The 20,961-nt window shown below is 42.4% G+C and overlaps 1 protein-coding gene across 8 annotated transcripts in view; it reads left to right on the top strand.

The window, feature by feature from the left end:
- RAPGEF4 (Rap guanine nucleotide exchange factor 4) overlaps positions 1-20,961 on the top strand; it is a 291,346-nt gene that overhangs the window by 196,366 nt on the left and 74,019 nt on the right. For 7 of the 8 annotated variants that reach the window (XM_082689572.1, XM_082689567.1, XM_082689566.1 and 4 more), the window contains 4 exons: positions 8,898-8,951; positions 9,284-9,390; positions 13,112-13,233; positions 14,539-14,722. In XM_082689572.1, coding sequence (XP_082545698.1) covers positions 9,353-9,390; positions 13,112-13,233; positions 14,539-14,722 — 344 coding nt within the window. In that variant the 5' untranslated portion in view covers positions 8,898-8,951; positions 9,284-9,352. The remainder of the gene's footprint in view (positions 1-8,897; positions 8,952-9,283; positions 9,391-13,111; positions 13,234-14,538; positions 14,723-20,961) is intronic. The other variant, XM_082689568.1, reaches the window with a different exon arrangement.

Raw genomic sequence — 20,961 nt, 5'->3', positions numbered from 1 at the left:
CCCTGAGACAGTGACCTGAGCCAAAGGCAGAGGCTTTAACCCACTGAGCCACTCAGGCACCCCGGTTTTGTACATTCTAATGGGTTTAAACCCATGGATATATAGAGATACACAGATATATAATGACATACATCTATCATTATGGTATCACACAAAGTATTTTCATTGCTCAAAAATCTTGTGTTGGCTATCATCCCTCCCCTGCAATCCCTGACAACTACTGATCTTTTTAAATTAATTTATTTTTTAAATTAATCTCTATGCCCAATGTGGGGCTTGAACTCACAACCCCAAGATCAAGAATTGCATGCTCTATCCACTGGAAAAGTGAGGCACTCCTGATATTTTTAACAGAATCTACATGGTTTTGCCTTTTCCAGATTGCCATAATAGTTGGAATAACATATCATAGGCCTTTTCAGATTACTTATTTTACTTTTTTTGTGTGTGGACATTAGCTTTCAATTTCTTTGGGTAATTGTCAAGGAGCATGACTGCTAGATCACATGATAAGAGTACATTTAGTTTTGTAAGAAGATGTCAAATTTTCGAAGTGGCTTTCAAAGTCTTTCAAAGTGGCTACACCATTCCACGCTCCTACCAGCAGAGAATGAGAGTTCCCGCAGCTCCACATCCTTGATGGCATTTGGTGTTGTCAGTGTTCCGGACGTTGTCCATTCCAATAGGTATGTAGTGATAGCTCATTGTTTTCATTTCCATTTCCCTGATGACATATGATGAGGAACATCTTTTCTTACGCCTATTTGCTATCAGTATATCTTCTTTGGTGAGGTTTCTGTTGAAGTCTTCAGTACGTTTTTAAATCAGGTTGTTTTCTTACTGTTCAGTTTTAAGAGTTCTTTGTATATCTTGGGTTATAGTCCTTTATCAGCTATGTCTTTTGCAAGCTTTGTCTTTTTCTCCCAATCTGTGGCTTGTCTTCTCATTCTCAACGTTGTCTTTCACAAAGCAAAAGATTTTAATTTTAATGAATCCAGTTTATCAATTATTTTTCTCATTATTCTGCCTTTGGTGTATCCAAGAAATCATCATCATACCCAAGGTCGCCTAGGTTTTCTCCTGTGTTTTGCATGTTACATTCAGATCTGTGATCCATTTTGAGTTACTTTCTGTGCAGGGTGTACACACATTCTTTTTGTTGCATGTAGATGTCCAGTTGTTCCAGCACCTTTTGTTGAAAAGACTGTCTTTGCTCCATTGTATTGCCTTCGCTCCTTTGTCAAAGATCAGTTGACTGTATTTGTGTGGATCCATCTCTGAGCTAACTATTCTGTTCCACTGAGCTATCTGTGTGTTGTTTTGCTAACACCATACTATCTTGATTACTGTAGCATTATAGGAAGTCTTATAAAGTCAGACAGTGTCAGTCCTCTAACTTTTGTTCCTCTTCTTCAATATTGTGTTAGCTGGATCTTTTGCCTTCCCACATGAACTTTAATATCAGTTTGTGAATATCTACAAAATAACTTACTAGATTCATTTTTAAAACTTCTAGCTTTTGTCAACATCTAGTCTCTGAAGAAATGTGACTGGTGTGTAGAGAGGTGTAGTTGGCCTTCTCCCACATCTGCCCCATTCTGCTCTGCTTCTCTGTGCTGGTCAATGGAGGAAGAAAGAAGGAAGACCTTTCTTTCTTGGAGTTTCTATCTCTCTGTTTACATTACCCAATCCAGTATTGCATATTGTCTACCTTTTTATTAGCATTATTAATGGAATACAATTCCATTGTTAATATATTAGTCATAGTAAATTTAAAATTCCTGTTTGACAATTCTAAAGCCTGTGTCATATTTGAGTCCGGCTCTGATGCTTACCATGTCTCTTTAGACTCTGTTTTTCCTTGCCTTTAGAATGCCTTGTAATTTTTGGTTGAAAGCCAGATATGATATACTGAGTAATAGGTACTGAGATAAATAGGTCTTCAATGTGAGGTTTTATGTTATTCTAGCTAGAAGCTGGGCATTGTTTAATGTTTGTTGTAACTATAGATACCAAAGTTTTCAAATTCCTCTAGTTTTTGTCCCTGTCGTATTTGGGCTTCCCTAAGAAACCCCTCCTTAGATAGAGCCTGCATGTTGTAACTCCTTTGGCTGTGATCCACTGTTTTTATACTGGTATGTTAGGAGCCTGTGGGGGAAAGGAGAGTGTCCTGTAAGTCATCATTAAGTCTCAGTCATTGAGTAGGTATGTGTCTTGCCCAGTGACCTTCACAGCTGTTTCACAACATTTTTTTTTCCTCTTTAGGGGAGAGAGGAAGACTAGACGGGGCTCGAGTCAGAGAAATGCCCTTCCCCCAAGTGAGATAAGACTCTGGTGAAATCTTCTCCCTGGAGACTAGGCCTTTGTTATGGAGAATGCTCCGCTGTATTTCACAGTGCTCTTCCCTTCTCCTGCCAGAGCCCCTAGAAGGTCTTTTTTGGCTCTTCACCCAGAGAACCTGGTGGACTTCCAGGAGGTAAAACTCACAAAAGTGTGGGGGCCCACCTAAGTCACACCCCCCTCCCAGAGTGTCTCACTCTCAAGTCACTTCAGCAATTCACCAAAATTACCTCTTTTAAGACATAAACTGAGGCATACTAAAAGGTTTTTTGTTTTTGAGCAAAAATTGATTTGAATCTGGCAGAACCAAACTGAATGATCAGGAGCGCTCTGCTGATAGGATCTCAGGGAGATACTTTGATAAGAAAAGGTAGAAGCAAAGTAAGGAAATTATTGGCTCACTAGGACTCCAAACCTAGTTAGTTGCCTGTTGGATTGCTTATGCCTAGGTTTCAATCTCATAACCTGGAGGCATTTATAGGCTTGGATTTTGGTTTGCTTAAGTAAGCAAGCTGTCTTGGCATTAGAGCCACATCCGTCTAAAGCTTTCTCTTCTAACTGAACATCATTTGAGGATTCCTAACAGTCTGTGGCTTCTGCTCCAGTTGGGCAAATCTCAAGTTTGACCCTGGATTCCCTTCTCTTCCAGATTTGGGGGCAGCAGTTTGCCTTGAGATCTCTATTCTCTGCCAGGCCCAACAAAAGCCATTTTCACCTCGTTTAGCTTTTTCTTGTTGTAGGGACAGGAGTAGCAGCTTTCTGTCTTTGCACATGTAGAAGCTGAAACTGGAAATCTATAACCTAATTTTGAACTAAAAACTTTAAGAAAGACTTTAAAAAAAAAAATGGCCTACAGATAGAAGCCAAATAGCTCTTATAGATGATTTTTCCATTATTCAACAAGTGGAAAAACTTACGTAGTTATTTCAGAGTGGTGAAATCTGTTTATAAGTCTGACTTAGTTCTTTCTTTAATTTTGTCTGGTCAAAGAGTGCTGACACTCATTATCAATAATGATAATTATTATAAGAATGAGATGTACCTTTCAAGGGGACTTAGTTGTATTATTCCAAAATTCCAAGGAATGTAACTCCTAAGAGTATATCGTTTTCACTAAAAAATTGAATATAATTTTCCCCAGCTCCTGGAGCTTTCCTCACTTGAAATTGGAAAGGGGACTTTGAAATCCAAAATGTTGTTGCTTCTATTCCTTGACTCATATTGCCTCCCTCATGGTTTAACCCATAGAAGTCTTGCTCCCCGTCAAGATCAAGAGCTCTTTCAGACCCAGTACTTCATCAGCCTCTACTTCAGCCTCGCCTGTCGCTCCGCACACAACACACCTTCAGTAAATACTTGCATGAAATTGGACGTAGACTTCTGTGACTTTTTATGTGCTGGGTTGCCAGAGCTTGCCATGAGCTTTGGTCCCAATCTAGCTTGTTACTCTTATCTCTTGGCTTAAAATATTGTGCCTTGCAAAAGGCTTCTGTGAGCAAACACTTGAGTAAAATGAATTACCCCCTTTCAAAAGGGCCTGAATATGGTTTTTTACAAGACCTATTACCATGCCTTATACCTCATTGTAATCTACTGGGGAGTTATTGTGCATTTTGTAATGGAGGCTAAATTCCTATTTTTCATCACCTGATTAGTATTTCTGAATTGGCTCTGGTGCCAAAAGGAATATTTTCCCTTACTGTTTCTCCTTTTCAGTAGTAATATAAATATAATAAAAAGCAGTAGAATACATCCCCTCTCCAGAAACAAACAAAAACCAATTACAGTCAATCCTGAGGGAAGTCTTCGGTAGAGAAAGCCAAGAAAAGCATAGAGGAAGCTGAATACCTCTGCTTTTCTCTGTTCTCTCTGTCTAGCTTTTTAGGATCATATTTTCACAGACCAGTTTGGATTCTTTCATGCCCAGGTGGGGAAGAGGAATTTTTCTCCTCAACGCATGATTGATGTGTTGAAATGTAAGCAATTTAATCGGAGAGAGGTCCGCTCGTTTTAGGGCTTATTTGTGATGTGTGTTTTCTGGCTATAGGACAAAACTCTGGGCAGCCACAGCAAACAGACCAAAGAGGCATTAATGAAGGCTCAGCCTGCTAGCTCATCGTCCACCTTCCTTGCCTGTGGCGGACAGGAAGAGTGCCTGGGAGGATGTGGAATCGAGGAAGGGGATTCCCTGTCCCTGCTCTCTGGCCACTGCCGCCGCCCTGCTGTGCACATCCTGGATCCTCGGGTCCTTGAAGCAGCTCTTGCCCTTCCCGCCCTCAGCTGTACATCACGAGGAGGGCAACTTCGGCAGAGAGTGTATCCCAGGCTGCTCTGCCATGGTTTTGCTTTGAGGGCTAGTTTTCTTGCTTTGATCATCTCACTACCCTAATACCACTGAGCTACTTCTTTCCCTCTTCTGTGTCACCTAATCATTTACAAATGAAATTCCTTTCCTTCTTTCTCTGGCTTCTGGCTGGAGGGAGATTGAAGGCAGGAGGGTTCTCCCCTCCCTCTTGGAACTGGGAGGCAATGGCTTTCCCACTAGGACGTGGGGATGCCGGGGTTCCAGCTTCACCAAGATGCCAGACTCAGGCTCTGGTCCCTCTGTCCCCCCACCAGAGGGCTTCCTGCTTTGCTGACATCTGGTTTTGGCTTCGCGGTTGCCTGTTTACCCTTGCAGCTCCTCCACCATCCATAAAGCCTGTTTCCAGCATTGAATTCCCTCTGTGGGAGATCCTGAGTGGTTTCATTATCCTGCTTACTCTTTGACTGCTACCCATATCCCTGGGTATGTATATCCCTACCAAATATACCCTGGTATATTTGTCTCAGCCCGGGAAGGACAGCTCCTCGATGCCACATGTTTTATTGTCACAAACAGGTTTTTTAGAAAGTTAATTCAGACCAAGCATGATGCATTAATGCTAATGTGTCATCTCAGTGGGTCACTGTGAGTACTTATTGCTAAAAACTCATAAGGTCAAATCTGATATCTGATCTCTTAGAAGGGCTTAGATGCACTTTTCTCAATAGACTTGAATCAAGCAGAACATTAGCTCTTCAAAGGGTGAGCAAAGATGTCTCTCGAAAAAAAATGAGGGTGGGATCGGGTCATTGTACCTGCGGCATAGACACGGGAGTGGGGTAGACCTGCATCCCACCCCCGGATCTTCCAGGTCTTAGCTGAGTGAGCCCAGTCCCTATGTATCTCTGGCCTTAGCGTTCTTGAGGAAAACGAGATAGCATAGACAGAGGTGCACATGTGGACAACACGTGTAGAAAGCCTGGCATAGGAAATGCTTGGTCTTGCCTTTAGAAAGGCTGCTTTTCTTGTTTTGATTCTCACGAATGTTACCATGCTGCTTCTTTCCCTCTCCTGTTTAACCTAATCAGTTGTAAAATGAAATTCCTTTCCTCATTTCTCTAAAGCACAGCTAAGGTGAAATTCTTAAAAGGAACTTTACTTGAAAGCCAAGGGAAACCAAAAAGGAAGTAAGCGGATCCCAAAGCAATAAAGCCACGCTCATAATGGGGGGGGGGGGTCCCTGAAAGGCACTGGCCAGTGATTTTTTTTCTCAGGGACCTGGACTGCCTGTCACAGATGCCCTCCGTCTCACCACCTCTGGCTGCGAGGCATAGAACATGGATTCTCACCTAAGTAGATATAGTGTCCACTTTCAAAGACAGATTTTTATTCCCCCAAAATAAAACTTACCCTGCTTTCACCCTGCATGGGTTCCTTGGAGGTTTTATTTAAATAAAAGGACTGTCCCCTTCTCAAAGCATCCATTCATTGTGTTACTCCTGAACCTACAATCTTTGAGCCAGAAAAGGTTCTGAGAACGCTGCCTTTCAACAGATTAAACAGCCTCTGGGTCCTGGAACCGGTACTGGGATTATCAGGTTGAATGGCAACCTTGCGTACATTTTTACCTCTTTAGAAGTTGCAGATCAAAGGAACAATTCTGGTTGAAGCCTGAGGTCTCCCTTGCTTTCGTAATACTTTCTTTTAGGGTTCCAGAGAATCAAAAAGGGAGCTATAGAAATTAACTAATCAAGGGACCACTTTTAGCATTCTGTTCAAATATAGCCACTTCTGCAGACACAAATAAAAAGATTCAATCTTCAAATAATGTTTTCTTGCTCCTACCAAAGAATAAATATTCATCAGTAGTCCTCAAGCCTGGGCATCTTCTGGACCTCTCTCCCAGCTAGCCTCTCAAATACTACTGCAAAGGAAAGTTAACTTTCCTAGGAAAGAAAAGGTCCCCTCGGAAGCTCATCCCACATTCCTCTACTCTATTCCTCTTCTAAGACAAGAAGGAGAAATGGGTTTCTGTTATCTTCAAGAATAACCAGAAGCTTCTACAACTTACCTCCATCACCAGGCATAGTCCTAGACGTAGAAACCAACCCACGTAATGTAAAGAAGTGGGATACATGACTGCTGGGAGCTCCCAACTCAGCAATGATCAACATGTTTTAACCGCTCACATTTCCAGAGCCCTGGTGTATGCTGGTCTGGTGCTTTTGAACATTTTTTCAGGTGACTTGGGATCACACAACTCCGTCTTCTTTGAGGAAGTCATACAAACACAGGGCATCGTTACTCTCCCAGCTGAAGGCCTGCCCTAAGGGAGTGTGGACCATTTCTGGGCCAAGTCAATCTCTGTTGAATTGAACCAGGCTGACATTCCTTGGCCTGTGCTGGTTGTAAGCGGTGTGCTGCTGAAACACTATAGCTGTGCTTGACGCCTGTGCTCTAGTGATTTCAAGAAGAGGGAAAATAAGTCTCCTTGATGCATGGGAGGGGATGGAAATGTTTAAGTAAGTCAGTGAGATTTCAGTCATTCAGAGCAAATCTGCATCTCATCTATGCTCTTAAAACTTTGTATTCTGTCCCCATTTCCTTAATTCTATTATAATATCAAAGCAGCAACTCATCTGAAATTTGCTGTTGATAAAAAGGGAGGTGTATATTTATACATGTATATTTACATTTAGGTACATATTTTTAATTAATATTGACTTTTATTTCCTCCATTGATTCTAATTTTTTTTTTTTAATTAGGACTAGAGGGAAGATCTACCAGTTGATTTTCAGTGTAATGGCTTGAATTTGCAAGAAGTAGGGTTTTAGTATAATGTGTAATAATGTCATATTAGGGGTTTTTTTTGTTTGTTTGTTTACTGCTATAATGAATTACCACAAGCTTAGTGGCTTTAAACAACACAAATTAATAATTCCACAGTAGTGTAGGTTAGAAGTCTGAAATGGGTCTCACTGGGTTAAAAATAAAGGTGTTGGCAGCCAATTCCTTCCGGAGGTTCTAATGGAAAAACCGTATATTGGTTCACCTTTTCCATCTTCTAGAGGCTGACTTCCTTCCTTGGCTCTTGTCCTCTTCCATCAGCAAAGCCATCAAAGTCAGGCCAAGTCTGACTCACACTGCTGTCTCTCTCTGATAACACTTTCACTTCCCTCTTCCATCTTTTAAGAGCTCATATGATCACACTGGACCCACTGGGAAAGACCAGGATAATCTCCCTATTTTGAGCCTTAACAACCACATCCACAGAGTCCCTTTTGTCATGTAATTTAATATATTTACAGGCCCTGAAGATAAGGGTGTGGACATCTTGGGGGGAGGGGGACATTATTCTGCCTGTCACAATCTCATAACTAAAAGTGCCGTCATTTCCTACCTTCTAGAAGTAGCATAAACCACATATTGATGGTTCTGCCACTATCTGTGGCCACACAGATCTTTCTCCTCCATTTGGAAATGCCATTGCCAGATATTACAGAGAACTAGAGAGAGGGGTTTGGTAGCACTAATGGACTTACCTATGTAGCTGTGTACCAAGAGATTTTCCTGGGTTCCTAATTCAGCAGCTTCATCTGAAGAATGTAGATAATGGTGGGAGCTTCATGCAGATCCTAGAGCTGTTCTGACAGCCACAGAATCCTGAAAACTGTACATCACTTTACCAATGAAAGGGAGGGTGCAGTAGCTATCCCAGTGTGTTCTAGGAACTTGAATACATAAAACCACCAAGAAGGATCTTTTAGAAATTTAAAGATTTTTCCTAAAATTACAAATTGCAAAAAAAAAAAAGAATCTTAACTGCATGACAGGATGAAATCGCTCATTTCCATTCTAAATCAATACTTTATCCCTATCTCCTGAGATAGGTCATTTTAATCTCCATACATGTTTATCTTATTTCGCTTTTTCTTCTGCTCTGATGTTTGTTATGCTTTGAGTAGATATTGATTCCCTTCTCATTAAGCCTGCAAACATCTAATCATTCCTATCTGTTTGGTTTTTTTCATTTTTAATAATTTATATTTAAATTCTGGCAAATTGAAGGTCTAATTTTGCCCTTTGAATGCCTCTGCATTCAAGTTATTCAGGCAGATTTTATCTCTTGTTTTTTTTTTAATTCTACTTTAAGTTTTATAAAAATGGATATTTCTTATTATCCCCAACCCATAATTTTCTTTAGCGAACTTTTTGTTTAATTTTCTTTTGCCTTAACATTTTATTTTTCAGACACCTCTCATTGAACCTCACGTTCCTCTTCGTCCTGCTAACACCATTAGCAAGGTAATGGGATGTAGGTGGGTTGATGAGCCGTCAACTTAAGAAGTGGTTACTTCTTAAGTAACCGCTGGAGGTGGTCCATATGTCAGAGCATCATATCAGGAAACCTTGGATACATTTTCTAGACACAGTAAATATCCAGTGTGTTTCAGTTCTTAAATAAAACAGTGACATGTCAGACAAGCGAACAATGTAAATGTGTGAATGAGTTGTATTTGGTGAAGCCAGAGTCAGAAAGTGATTTAAGTATTCATCTAGGTTTGTTTGTTTGTTTGTTTTCCTTATATAATTTCTCCTTCTTCTTCTTCCTCTCCTTTCACTGGATTAAAATCCAGGTCCCTTCAGAGAAGATCCTCAGGGCTGGAAAAATTTTACGAAATGCCATTCTCTCTCGAGCACCTCACATGATAAGAGACAGAAAATACCACCTGAAGACGTACAGGTATGTGCAATAACCCCAAAGCCCTGGGCCCTTCAGACTCATGTCCAGGGAAATTGGAACAAACTTGCATTTTCTTGTTTTCCATCTGCGGGCAGCTTGTTTTCTAATCCTCCAGGTTCTGGAACATCTAAGCTTGTTTTTGTCCCCTGCTTAACTTTAATTATCCTTCATATTCCCAGCAATTACTCCTAAACTAATTTGCTTGGGCATTAGTTTAATTGTGATAAACAAAGAGAAGAAAAAATTTTTTATTTATGATTGCTAATTTTTTTAGGCAAATCATTTACTGAGCATTTATTTACTCTTGAAGCCCTCTGCCAGGCCAGTTTCCATACATTATCCTATTTCATCCTTACCACAACCCTGGTGGTAGGTGTTAGGCCATTTTTCAGATGATAAAACTGAGGCTCAAAGAGATTAAATAGTTTTCCTTGTCCAAGTCACAAGTCTAGTGAGTGGCAAAGCCAGGATTTAAACCGACCAACCTTGGTTGATGTCCAAGTGCAGTGATCTTCAGTTCCTTCTATTATTCATTCATTCCTCAAATGTATTAAGTACCTACTGGGCACCAGATGCTATTGTGTTCTAAGCCCCAAGGATACAGGAGTGAGCAAAATTGTTATACAATGTTCTTTACAGAGTTTATTTTCTACTGTAGGGTTTCATTCTAGTATAAATATAGTGAGATAGGCAACTCTGTATCACATCTATAATCATTTACAATAAGGACTCATTAGAGCTGTCACTGGAGTTAAGACCTTATTTAGCTGAATCTTCTGGGATGACTGAAGAGTGGAGGTCAACTGAAGATTCATGTCTGATTTGGGCTTTTTTTTTTTTTTTTTTCAATTTGACAAGGATTTAGGAACTGGAATTGTCTATGTATGGCACACAAGTCTTCACTCTCTCTTTTCACCCATGGATCACCCTCGTAACCCTCTCTCAGCAATCTCTCAACTCTCCCATTTAGCCTAGACATGACTTCAGAAACCGTCAGACCTGGCATGAGCCATGACCCATTTGATTCACATGAACCAAATTCCTAAGGCACAAGGAGAAGCTAGATGATGAATTTTAAAGTTATCATGAAGGATATATATCTTCCTAGTGACTATCAACTATGATAGAACCTGTAAAATTAGACCTGATTCACCCTACAGCGAACCTTCGAATACATGTGCCTGAAGATCCAGTCTTTTTCCCAAGGACGGAGAAAGAAAAACATGGCAAACTCTTCTCTGTACTCCATGCAAACAAACCCTCTTCAGCTCGTGCTTGTCATGAACATGTTTACAAGACCCAAACTGACAGTATATTTATTACATTAATTGGCCTCTTCTTGGATAGAATTTTGGAAATGAGATAGGATTTGAGAAACAGTTCAGTCTTATCAACACATTCCATTTCTTAAGACAGATTATTCATCTAGCCCTTTTCATGTTGATATTTACCAGCTACCATTTTGGATTACTGCATTTGGAACTCCAACCCTAGAGGTTCATTCTTTTGAGTCTGTGGTCTCTACACACTGCTATAATTTTAAGAGAAGTAAAGGTTTAAAAAAGAAAAAAATCATGTGTCACATGTTCCCAGAGAGTTAGAACACCTTAACTCATTAAGAAATCTCAAAATCTCATATGGCTAAAGGACCTTTTTCTTTTTAAGTCTTTATTATTTTTTTTCTTGACTTAAGATATGACTATGCTTTTCTAAGTGTTGACTTGCATTAGGGAAATTCCATTAAAATATGTCATCTTTGTGACAAAATGGAAACCAGTAGTCAGAAACCATAAACTCTTTCTTGCTCCATAGTGTTAACTTTTTAAATCCCTGAAATATAGGTGTCATGTCTGTTCCACACCCTATGACACAAATTAATGATCTGTTGGTAATAACCCATGGACTCAATTGAAAGCTGAAGGGATGATTTCTTTTTTCTGTATCCCAGTTTGAGTTCCTTGCCCCCACACCTTGTACTTCTCAGTTCCATCTCTCTCCTTCCTGTTCTCCACCTCCTTATGTCACTGCTGCACTATTAGAGCTTTGAAGTCTCCCCAGATGCAGTATCATCCCCAGTGATCACCATGCTAAGGTCTGCTGTTAATTCTGAAGTGGCTAGAGATCATTAATGGAGGGGAAACCCAGTGATTCCATCAGATGCAAACGGCAAGACCATGTGTCTTTGCTCTGCTTCTGATCGCAGGATTCTCATACCCTGTACAAGGGCCCAGGTGCTCTGGGATCATCTCAGATCCTTTTAGTAAAGACAGTCATTGAGTTAAAAGCCACATGGATTTAATTTTTTATTCTTTTATATGACTTTTCCCATTAAGAAATTCTCAAATTAGAAGAGGCATGTTTTGACAGGTCATATGTTTAGGATGAATAGTAACTAGGTGCCCCCTTTGCCCACTGAAGTTCTTTATGGAGGTATAGTCTGTTTTCAGGGAAGCCCTGGAAACCTGATGGCCTTCTCAGTACATTTTCCTGGTGAAATATTCCAGGGCTGGACCTGGATCTGGGCATCCCAGGAGCTTGGACAGATCTCAGAGTGCCTAGAATATTAGAACGGGGAAGTGGCCTTAGAGGCCATCTTTTCTTCCTTGTTTTTTTGTTTTTGTTTTTTGTGTTTGTTTGTTTTGTTTTGTTTTGTTTTGCAGATGAGAAAACCAAGAATCAGAGAGTTTAAACGATATGGCCCTAGTCACATGGCTACTAAGTAGCAGACCCACTGCTGTATCTCATGACCCCTCCCAGGCTAAGCCTCTTCCTAAAGTGCACAGTGCCGGGAAACTTCCAAAAGGTTAAACTAGAGAGGAGTTCCCTGAACTCCACCCCAGAGATGGTGCCATCCTTAGCTGGGGAGGGGAGGCCACTAGTGACACAGACCCAGCTGCTCTGTGACTTCCTGTGTTGTCCCATAGGATCCGCTCCTAAGGCTTCAAGATTCCATTTCCACCTTTGAATCATCATGCCCCAAACACCTGCCCTTCTCTCCCACCCCAGTGTGTGTGTGTGTGATTATATGTTTCCTAACTAATGCACGGAGTTTGCCCATCCCAGCAAACTTACCACTGAGGGGCAACTTGGGGGTGAATGTGTGACTATTACAGAAAGCGTGTGGAGCTCCTCAGATGACAGGCTCTGCCGCAGTGCTGATGCTCATTATATAGGACTTTTTTCAAAGAGATTTGCATCGCTAATTGCTTGTTTCTCCCAACACCCCTCTGAGGAAGATCAGTAGTATTACTTGAAAATATAAAGTGCTATATAATTTTGCACTTATACAGCGCCTTTCATGGAGCACCTCCAAGTGCCTCACAAACATTAACCCCTCGCAAGGCTCAGGTGAAGGAAGTCAGAATTCCACTTTGCCTTCCTTTTACACAGATTTTCTGGGACGGCCCTGAGGCGAAAAGGTTTCTGTCCCTGGGATTAGCTTGTTAGGTCATGTTCCCCATCTCATGGACCTTCAGTATCCCCTAGAGCTGCAGTTGGTAATGCTCTTTTATTGCCTGGAAGGTTCCCCTGTGAGCCGAGTGGTTTTACTGTTCTGTGTGAAAATTTGAGAACCAGAGGCCACACTGTGCCGTAATTTGTTGGCATGAGACCTCTTATGGTGGAAGAACACAAGCATTTCAGGATGGTCTTTCAAAAGCCATCTCCCAGCTTTCGTCTGCAAGGGGATGACTTCCCACCCTTTGTGTCCCCCTCTCCCTAGGCAGTGCTGTGTGGGGACCGAGCTGGTGGACTGGATGCTGCAGCAGACTTCATGCGTTCACTCCCGAACTCAGGCTGTTGGCATGTGGCAGGTGCTGGTGGAGGACAATGTTCTCAACCATGGTAAGATGAGCCACGGTCCCAGGAAAACCCTCTGCAAGGGCTAAGTGCATTTCCCCCGTGAGTTGTTGCTACAGTCCCACATGGTCAAGAACTATGATCCCTTCAGGGGCCTGCAGAGCTAGGATCCTCATTTAGCAACACAAATGCAGCAAGTGGAGGCGATCGGTTGCTCTGTTCCCCCACTGTGCCTTCCTAACTTGGGAGAATGTAGAAGGGAAAATGAAATTGTGGCCAGAGTGCATCAGTTCCAATTATGTTTATTAGTTTGCATTCACGGCTCATTGATCGTGTGATTATACTCTGAGCACAGCCATCCTGTCGCAGGGGCGGAATGAAGAGCAACGAAACGTGTGGCTGGGCTGATGGTGTGAAAGAAAGTAATGAATTCCAAAGCTGCCTTTTAATGGGGGTGTCATCTGGGAGGGCCAATTTGTACACACACAGGATGGCCATATGGCTCGAATGCAGATTCTGATTCAGCAGCTTTGGGATGGGTCTTGAGGGTCCGTATTGCCAGCCCACTTCTACCTGAGGCCCATGCTGTGGTCTGGGATCATATATTGAGCAGCAAGAATCTACTCCTCCACTGCATCTTTCTGTAGTGTCGGTGCTCCATCCTGAAAGGGGGCTTTAAAGCCTTAAGATATAGCAATGAGAGATTCTGAGCCAACTGACTGTCCCACCAAGATCTAAGTCTTTTTCTTTAAAAGGAATGAGGGAAAAAAAACAACTTTTAAAATCTCAACTGTTCCTTCTAAAGTTATATGACCTAGAAGCTTAGTCTCGTCAGTTTTGTTCAAACAATTAATTTTACTCTAAGTTTTTTTCCCCCCCAGTGCAGACAGACATGTTTACAAACAGCACACACAGAAAGAAAGGCATGAATCCTGATCCCTATTAAGTAGGGTTGTTTGAAGTCTGGCTCAAAAACCAGTATAGAGCATCATTTAGCAGTTGGTTATTTTCCTGTTAGGGGCACAGGGCCCACAGGCTAGAAAATGTCACCAGAGCAATTTTTGCGGGTCAAAGTGCTCATCTCCGAAAAGTTGGCAGGCTCAGCATCAGACAGGGGCAGGGCGAGCTGGAGCCGGGCGGGTCCGAGAGGGCGGCAAGGTGCCGGGCCGCGGCGTGGGAGGTCACCTCTCCTAGCTGCACGGCGGTGGGCGAGGCGGAGGGAGGGCCCTAGGAGGCTCAGCACTTCGCTGTCACTTGGCTCTCGCAGCCGACACCGTCCCTTTGCTTCTGGTAAACGGGGCTGGGAGGCCGAGGGACACCGGGTGACGCCTGCCTTCATGTTCCATCTAGTGGACCAGGAGCACCACTTCCAAGACAAATATTTATTTTATCGATTTCTGGATGACGAGCACGAGGATGCCCCCTTGCCTACTGAGGAGGAGAAGAAGGAGTGTGATGAGGAGCTGCAGGACACCATGCTGCTGCTGTCGCAGATGGGTCCTGACGCCCACATGAGGATGATCCTCCGCAAACCGTGAGTGAGGGCGCGCCGGCGCCCCCTGCAGGTCCCCGGGGCCGCGGCGGGAGCGAGGGAGCCGGGCTGCTTTCCAAAGTCCCGGCCTTCACCAGGGGCCCAAGGAAGAGGCTCTGAGGGGCGACACAGCAGCGTTTGACCCCCCCCCCTCATCTTATTTTTGAGCTAGAGAATTCCATTTCCCTTCCGCATGAGTTAAAACCGTACAGATTTTTAGCGGTTGGTTCAGGATGTCAACACGGAATCCACCTATTAAACGACCTTTGGGCGATGTCGAACAGAAACTCCTCAGTTTCTGTGCCAGACTGCGACAGCCCCTTTCTTTCTAATGCAAGAGGATGAGGGTCATCAGAACGCCTTCCATCTCCCCCTTCCCTCTCAGCCAAAATCGCCCCCCGCCCCGCTTCAGTTACAACCCATCAGCTATGTTGGGGGATTCTGAAATGTTTAATCAGGTGGATTCGGGAAGAAGTTACTGAGCCCCTCTTTTTCTCAGGGAGCTCTCCCGGTTGCTCTGGGGCATGCAGAGAAGCATATGCCACGGCCCCAAGCTGGGGGAAACCTTTTCAATAAGGGATGACTGGGCACTTGGTTCTGAGGCCACCGCATACAGGCTTGTGTTTTTCTTCTGGGAATAAAACGGCCCTCCACCCTGCGACCAGGGCGAGCAGCCATGGATGTCGCTCTGAGTCACCGGCTTGGCCAGCCTCCGTTTATTAGCGGGCCTTGACAAGAGCATTGAACTTTGCATGCCTTTTATGTCCACTGGGCCCTTTCCAAAAGTGCCAAGTCCCTCAGACCAACTTCCCCAACATCTGCCACTTAGACCAACTTACAGTACTTCTCAGTGCTCCTGTTTCCTTCCTTCAATATATTTTATTTTTTTTGTCAAGTTATGTCCCCTTGGTCAAAACTTTCTCTTGAGCCTTCATGTGCACACCATGTGGATCAAAGGTCTGCCCTGATTCCAGTTAGCACCATCATTTTTAGCTTTAGTACATGGGTTCTGATTTGGTCCTTTTAGCCTCAAAACCCTTCCTTCAAACAAACATTTTATGGAAAAATCCAAACCATCAAACAGAAAAGCCAGGACTTCACTGACCTAATTATAAGTAGCATCTGAGAATATTGCCCAGGCAGTGGGTGCTGTATCTGCAGATCACAGGTGTGGGTGGCTAAGGGGACACAAGAGAATCATCAGGACATGGAGGACTCAGATGAACACTGTGCTAACCCGTGTTTTCTTTCACATCAGCCTGCATCCCCTCTCCCTGGATCCATCCACTTCTTGCTGCCACTTTCATTCAAGCCAACACCATACAGTGGTTCTGAATCAGAAGTGGGACAGCTCCTAAGGGGCATTTAGAAAGGAGAAGGGTGTTTTGGTTGCATCAGTGCTTGGGGGAGCACACTTCTGCCATTCACCTGGCGGTGGCTAGGACCAAAGGATGCTCAACACACCCAACAAGACCTAGGACCCTACACAATAAAGAGCCATCCTGAAACTAATGCTGCTGTTGAGAAACATTTCTTTAGGCTGGGAGTTTCTGAAAGGCAAGGGCACATCTCATTTTACTTCATTCATTCATTCATTTAACCAATATTTGATACACACCTATTTTGTTTTAGAAACTATGTTAGTTGCTAAGGCTGAAGCATCAAATAAAAGGGTTGCATCTCCTTGCTGGAGCTTTCTGCCTAGTCCAAGAGACAGACCTTCAACAGTGATGCAAGGAATAATTTTATCATAGCTGTTGTACATGCTACAAAGGAAAATGTAGTGAATAGTAATAGAATATAATAGGGAAAGGGGGATTTAATCTGGCATAGAAGTTAGAGAAAGCCATATTCCTAGCTCTGTGCATTCCACCCAGCAGACCATCATTAACATTTGCTGGGTGAATGAATGGTCAGACGAATATATAGTCCCAGCTAATGTGCCCTCAGCTCTTTAGTTGCTTCAAGGGAGGCAAAAATGCCATTCGATTCACAGAGATTTTTGAGTATGGGCCAAAGAGGTTTTGTTTTGTTTTGTTTAAGTAATAAAATGGTTCCTGCCTTTGGAAATTTTATAATCCAGTAGGGGGAGGCATTCCCAAATTAGATCCTGATGCAACAAATATTTATTGAGTGCCTGCTGTGTGCCAAAAACATTCATGCTAATTGCTTGATTCACCCCCACAAGAGCCTGAGAGCTGTTTTCATGAGTGACCCTTAGAAATAGGAACCTTGTTCTTGTGCTTCTTTTCTTCACTGAATTGCATGATCCTTGGCAGCCTGAAGATTCTTCAGAGAAAACTACATTCCAAAGGTTGGATTTTTTCCTGTCAATCACTGGAAAGTGCAGGTTTCACCAGTATTCCAAGACACATCTCTTGGGTGGCCTTGGGATTTTTCCTGTCTTTCTGGGTTCTGTGAAACTACAAAATTCGAATCGAGCTGGTAGTTCTTCTGACTCAGTACTCCTTTTCTTTCTGTTGGAAAGACAGCCCCTAAGAGATGAGAGAGGAAAGTGAAAAAGTAGGAATCTCAGGGGACAGACTTTCAAACCCTACACACACACACACACACACACACACACACACACACACTTTTGGAGGAGAGTCTGATAATGACTTGTGGAGCTTCTGTTTTATTTTATCTAAGTGGAAAGGCAATATGCTTAGTTGACCAAGAATTGCCAGTATCACTGTTACCCTTAAAGAGACTAGCTGAGCACTTTGCTCCTCGAAACTTGAGGGCATGTTCAAAGGTCCTAGAAATGTGGACTTTTTACTGCCCAGACAGCCAAGTCATTAGGAAATGGGGAGGCAAGAGATGCATTGGCTTCATATCGACCGGGGCAGGACCCCCCCCCAATTTTTTTTAACTCAGCACAGCTGCATTTTATAATAGTCACCACTGCTGGAGGGGCTGCAGAACTCTGATAATTACTGGGAAAGAAATAACACAATATTCTTTGATGAGAAGATTACTTTGAGAATTTGATTGTATAATGAAGATGTTGCTTTGAAAGGTACTTCCCATTGTTCTGAATCTGAGACTCGCTAGCAAAAAAAAAAAAAATGTCACTTGTTTTGACAGCCTACTTAGAAAAATTCTCTGTTTATTACATTAACTGCAGCATTTTAACTGTCAGACTATGAAAGAATGTTCTGTAGTTTAAAAAACAGAATAGAGCTTCAGGGGAAATTTTTTGGCATACTCTTGTTGCTATTGGTATTGAAAAAAAAAACATACATTCTGAATGTGAAATTAGCTTTTTGTGTGGTGGCAGGCAGAGTGACTCACAATGCCCATCCTGGTTTCACAGGTGCAGACCTGGATGGCATTGGGGGGCAAGTACTATAGAACAGTGACAGTTTGACGGTGCTGTTGTTGCAGCTCACAGACAGGGCCATCAAATCTCAGATGAGCTCTCGGAGCTAATTGTTTTGATTTTGCTTTGTTTATAAGTCTAAAGACAAGAGGTTACCCTACAGCAAGTAGATACAGTGGAATTCCTTGCCAATAGAAATGTTCCTTCTGCTTACGTTTGAGCAGACTTCGGATAGGGGCCACAGGCAAGAAGATGTACCCTGACCAGATAAGCAGGGGTTTATAAGCTCAGGGGCCCACTGGATAAAAAGAGGCTTCAAGGACACAAAGAGGGCTCTGGTCATACTTATATGCCCCTCAATCTCTTCTTCCAAGAAAAGTGAGTTATGATGTCCCACTGTTGGCATGATCCGTCCAAACCCAGCCTAAAGGTGGGAGGGAAATGAAATAGATGCCATTTGCCAAAGGTAGGTCTGCAGTTTTGAAATTCCTTACAAGTCTAGAAGCTTAACTAGTAGGGAAAGGGTTAAGTTACTTGGCTTGAGCAGAAGAGGGGAGATATATATATATATATATATATATATATATATATATATATATATCAAAGAAATAATATATAAATATGTAAATATGTGTAACAAAGACATGATATATGAATACACACACACACACACGCAGAATTCTTGGCAGATTCTGGAATCTTCCTAACAGGTCAGGAACTCAGAAAGTTGAGGTCCTTTATTTCATGGGATAAATTAATATTTTCTAACATATGCTATAGGGCATAAGTTTAAAAAGAAACAATTTAGGGGCGCCTGGGTGGCTCAGTGGTTAGGCCGCTGCCTTCCGCTTGGGTCATGATCTCAGGGTCCTGGGATCGAGTCCCGCGTTGGGCTCTCTGCTCGGCGGGGAGCCTGCTTCCTCCTCTCTCTCTCTCTCTCTCTGCCTGCCTCTCTGCCTACTTGTGATTTCTCTCTGTCAAATAAATAAATAAAATCTTTAAAAAAGAAAAAAAAAAAAGAAACAATTTAGATGATTAAATGATATGAGAAAATACGCGGTGGGAGTGGGGGTGTTAATCGGATCAGTTGGCTGCATTAAGGCAACCCCCACCTGCTGTTCCACACACTTGCTCTAGAGGGCATTTGAGAGGCTGTGTATTTTCTCTAAATTAGCAGAGCCTCTTTTAATTGGGTCTTTATCTGTCCAAACTGTTTTGAGGGTGTGAAATTTGAAATCCTGATAATTACAGGGAAATTTGCTTCCTCAGGGGAGCCCAGATTAGCAAGCCTAAAATCAGTGGTGCCTAGGGCTTTGATTTCTGTTGGGCTATGCCAAGAAATGTTCCAAGTTATGAAATTCATTCTCAGATACAAATCAGATGAAAAACAAAACATGACTTACAGACCCTAATCTTTATGAACTGAGAAATTCATTGTGAATCTTTTCTTTCACTGCATGACAAACTTTGCCTTTGTTTTTTTCTGGAGAGATTGCTGTGCCCTAAGTGAAAGCTTGTAAAATTTACCAGAAGAAATGATTGCATTAAGTGGGCCATTTCTTGGGTTTGGATTTGTTGCCTCTCTCCTATGAAGGCAATTTACTACTTAACCCTCCTGTTTACGTGCCCAAGCAGCCAACCACTGGATTACTGCCATTGAGATTCAGATTTGGGAGAGGGGAAGATGGGTGTAGCTGCCCATTTACAGCGTAGGCCTCATTATAAGATTACCTCAAGGTTTTAATGACTTCTTATTGTTAAAGTCAATGTGTTCATTGCAAAAAAATTGGAAGCTACCTTAAAGAGTTAAAGAAAAATAAATAGCACCTGCAATCCCATCTCCCAGAGATAATTATCAGCATTTTGGTGCATATCCCTCTGGTCATTTTTCAATTCCTAACTTTTTGCCCTTAAAAATACATTGTGGTATTCTCCCTTAACCTTAAATATTCTTCCAGGATAGGATTTTTAATAGGTGCATAGTAGCCAGCCTTCTGAATGTCCCTAATACATTTAGTCCTTGTTGAATGTTAGGCTCATTCTCAAGGCCTTTCTTTCCAGCAGCAAAATAATAATAATAATAATAATAATAATAATAATAATAATAATAATATCTTAGTGCTCTTTTTCCTGGAACAAAGAAAGAACTCCTAGCCTGACAGGAGTGCAGGGGTGGGCCTGGGGCCAGAAAGATGTCAGGAAAGTTCCAGCAGGGAACAATAAGCTGTTTCACACTGAATGAATGCCCAGACTATGAGTGCTAGTAAATGGGACTGGAGAGTTTGGCCCAGGTCAGATTGCAGGGGTGGGGGTGGGGTGTCTGCTGTGTACCATTTGTGCGATGGATAGTATTTTATAGCCATTCGGGGACCACTGAAGAGCCTTAAAGGGAGGTGTGGTTTGCAGTGAGTAGGTTTCTCTGCTATCTGTGGAGATGCTGAGACTAAAGACGTGATGCCAGATAGTGAGTTCTTTGAGCTTAAAAATTAATTCTATCATGAGAAATTAAGGACAGCATTTGAGACACATGCATTTGACCCACAAGACTGCTGAATAAAGTGAAGGTTAAGACGGAGCTCCAGAGCCTTGGATTCTAGTCTCACCAAATCACCAGTGAGTACCTAACATCTCCAGATTACAAATCTCTTAAATTGCAAAGCGGGTGTAAGAATACCTGCTTACCCTCTCTCAACCTCACAAGCAGACTGGAAACAGAAAAGGAAGTGCAGTTATATTCAATCACAGCCAACATTTATTGAGCACATGTATGCGAGGGACTGTGCTCAACAAATCTAATTGAATTTTTTCAACAGAACTGTGAGGTAGGTATTAATATCATCTCCATTTTGTGGATTCGGAAACGGGCGTAGGTTGAATCACTTCCCTGTGTTGGACCCAGGATTTGGTCCAGGTTTGTCTG

This window comes from Mustela nivalis, assembly GCF_964662115.1.
Source record: "Mustela nivalis genome assembly, chromosome: 11".
Classification (NCBI taxonomy): Eukaryota; Metazoa; Chordata; class Mammalia; order Carnivora; family Mustelidae; genus Mustela; species Mustela nivalis.
Note: the sequence above shows the minus strand (reverse complement) of the source record. Positions and strands in the feature narration are given on the sequence as shown.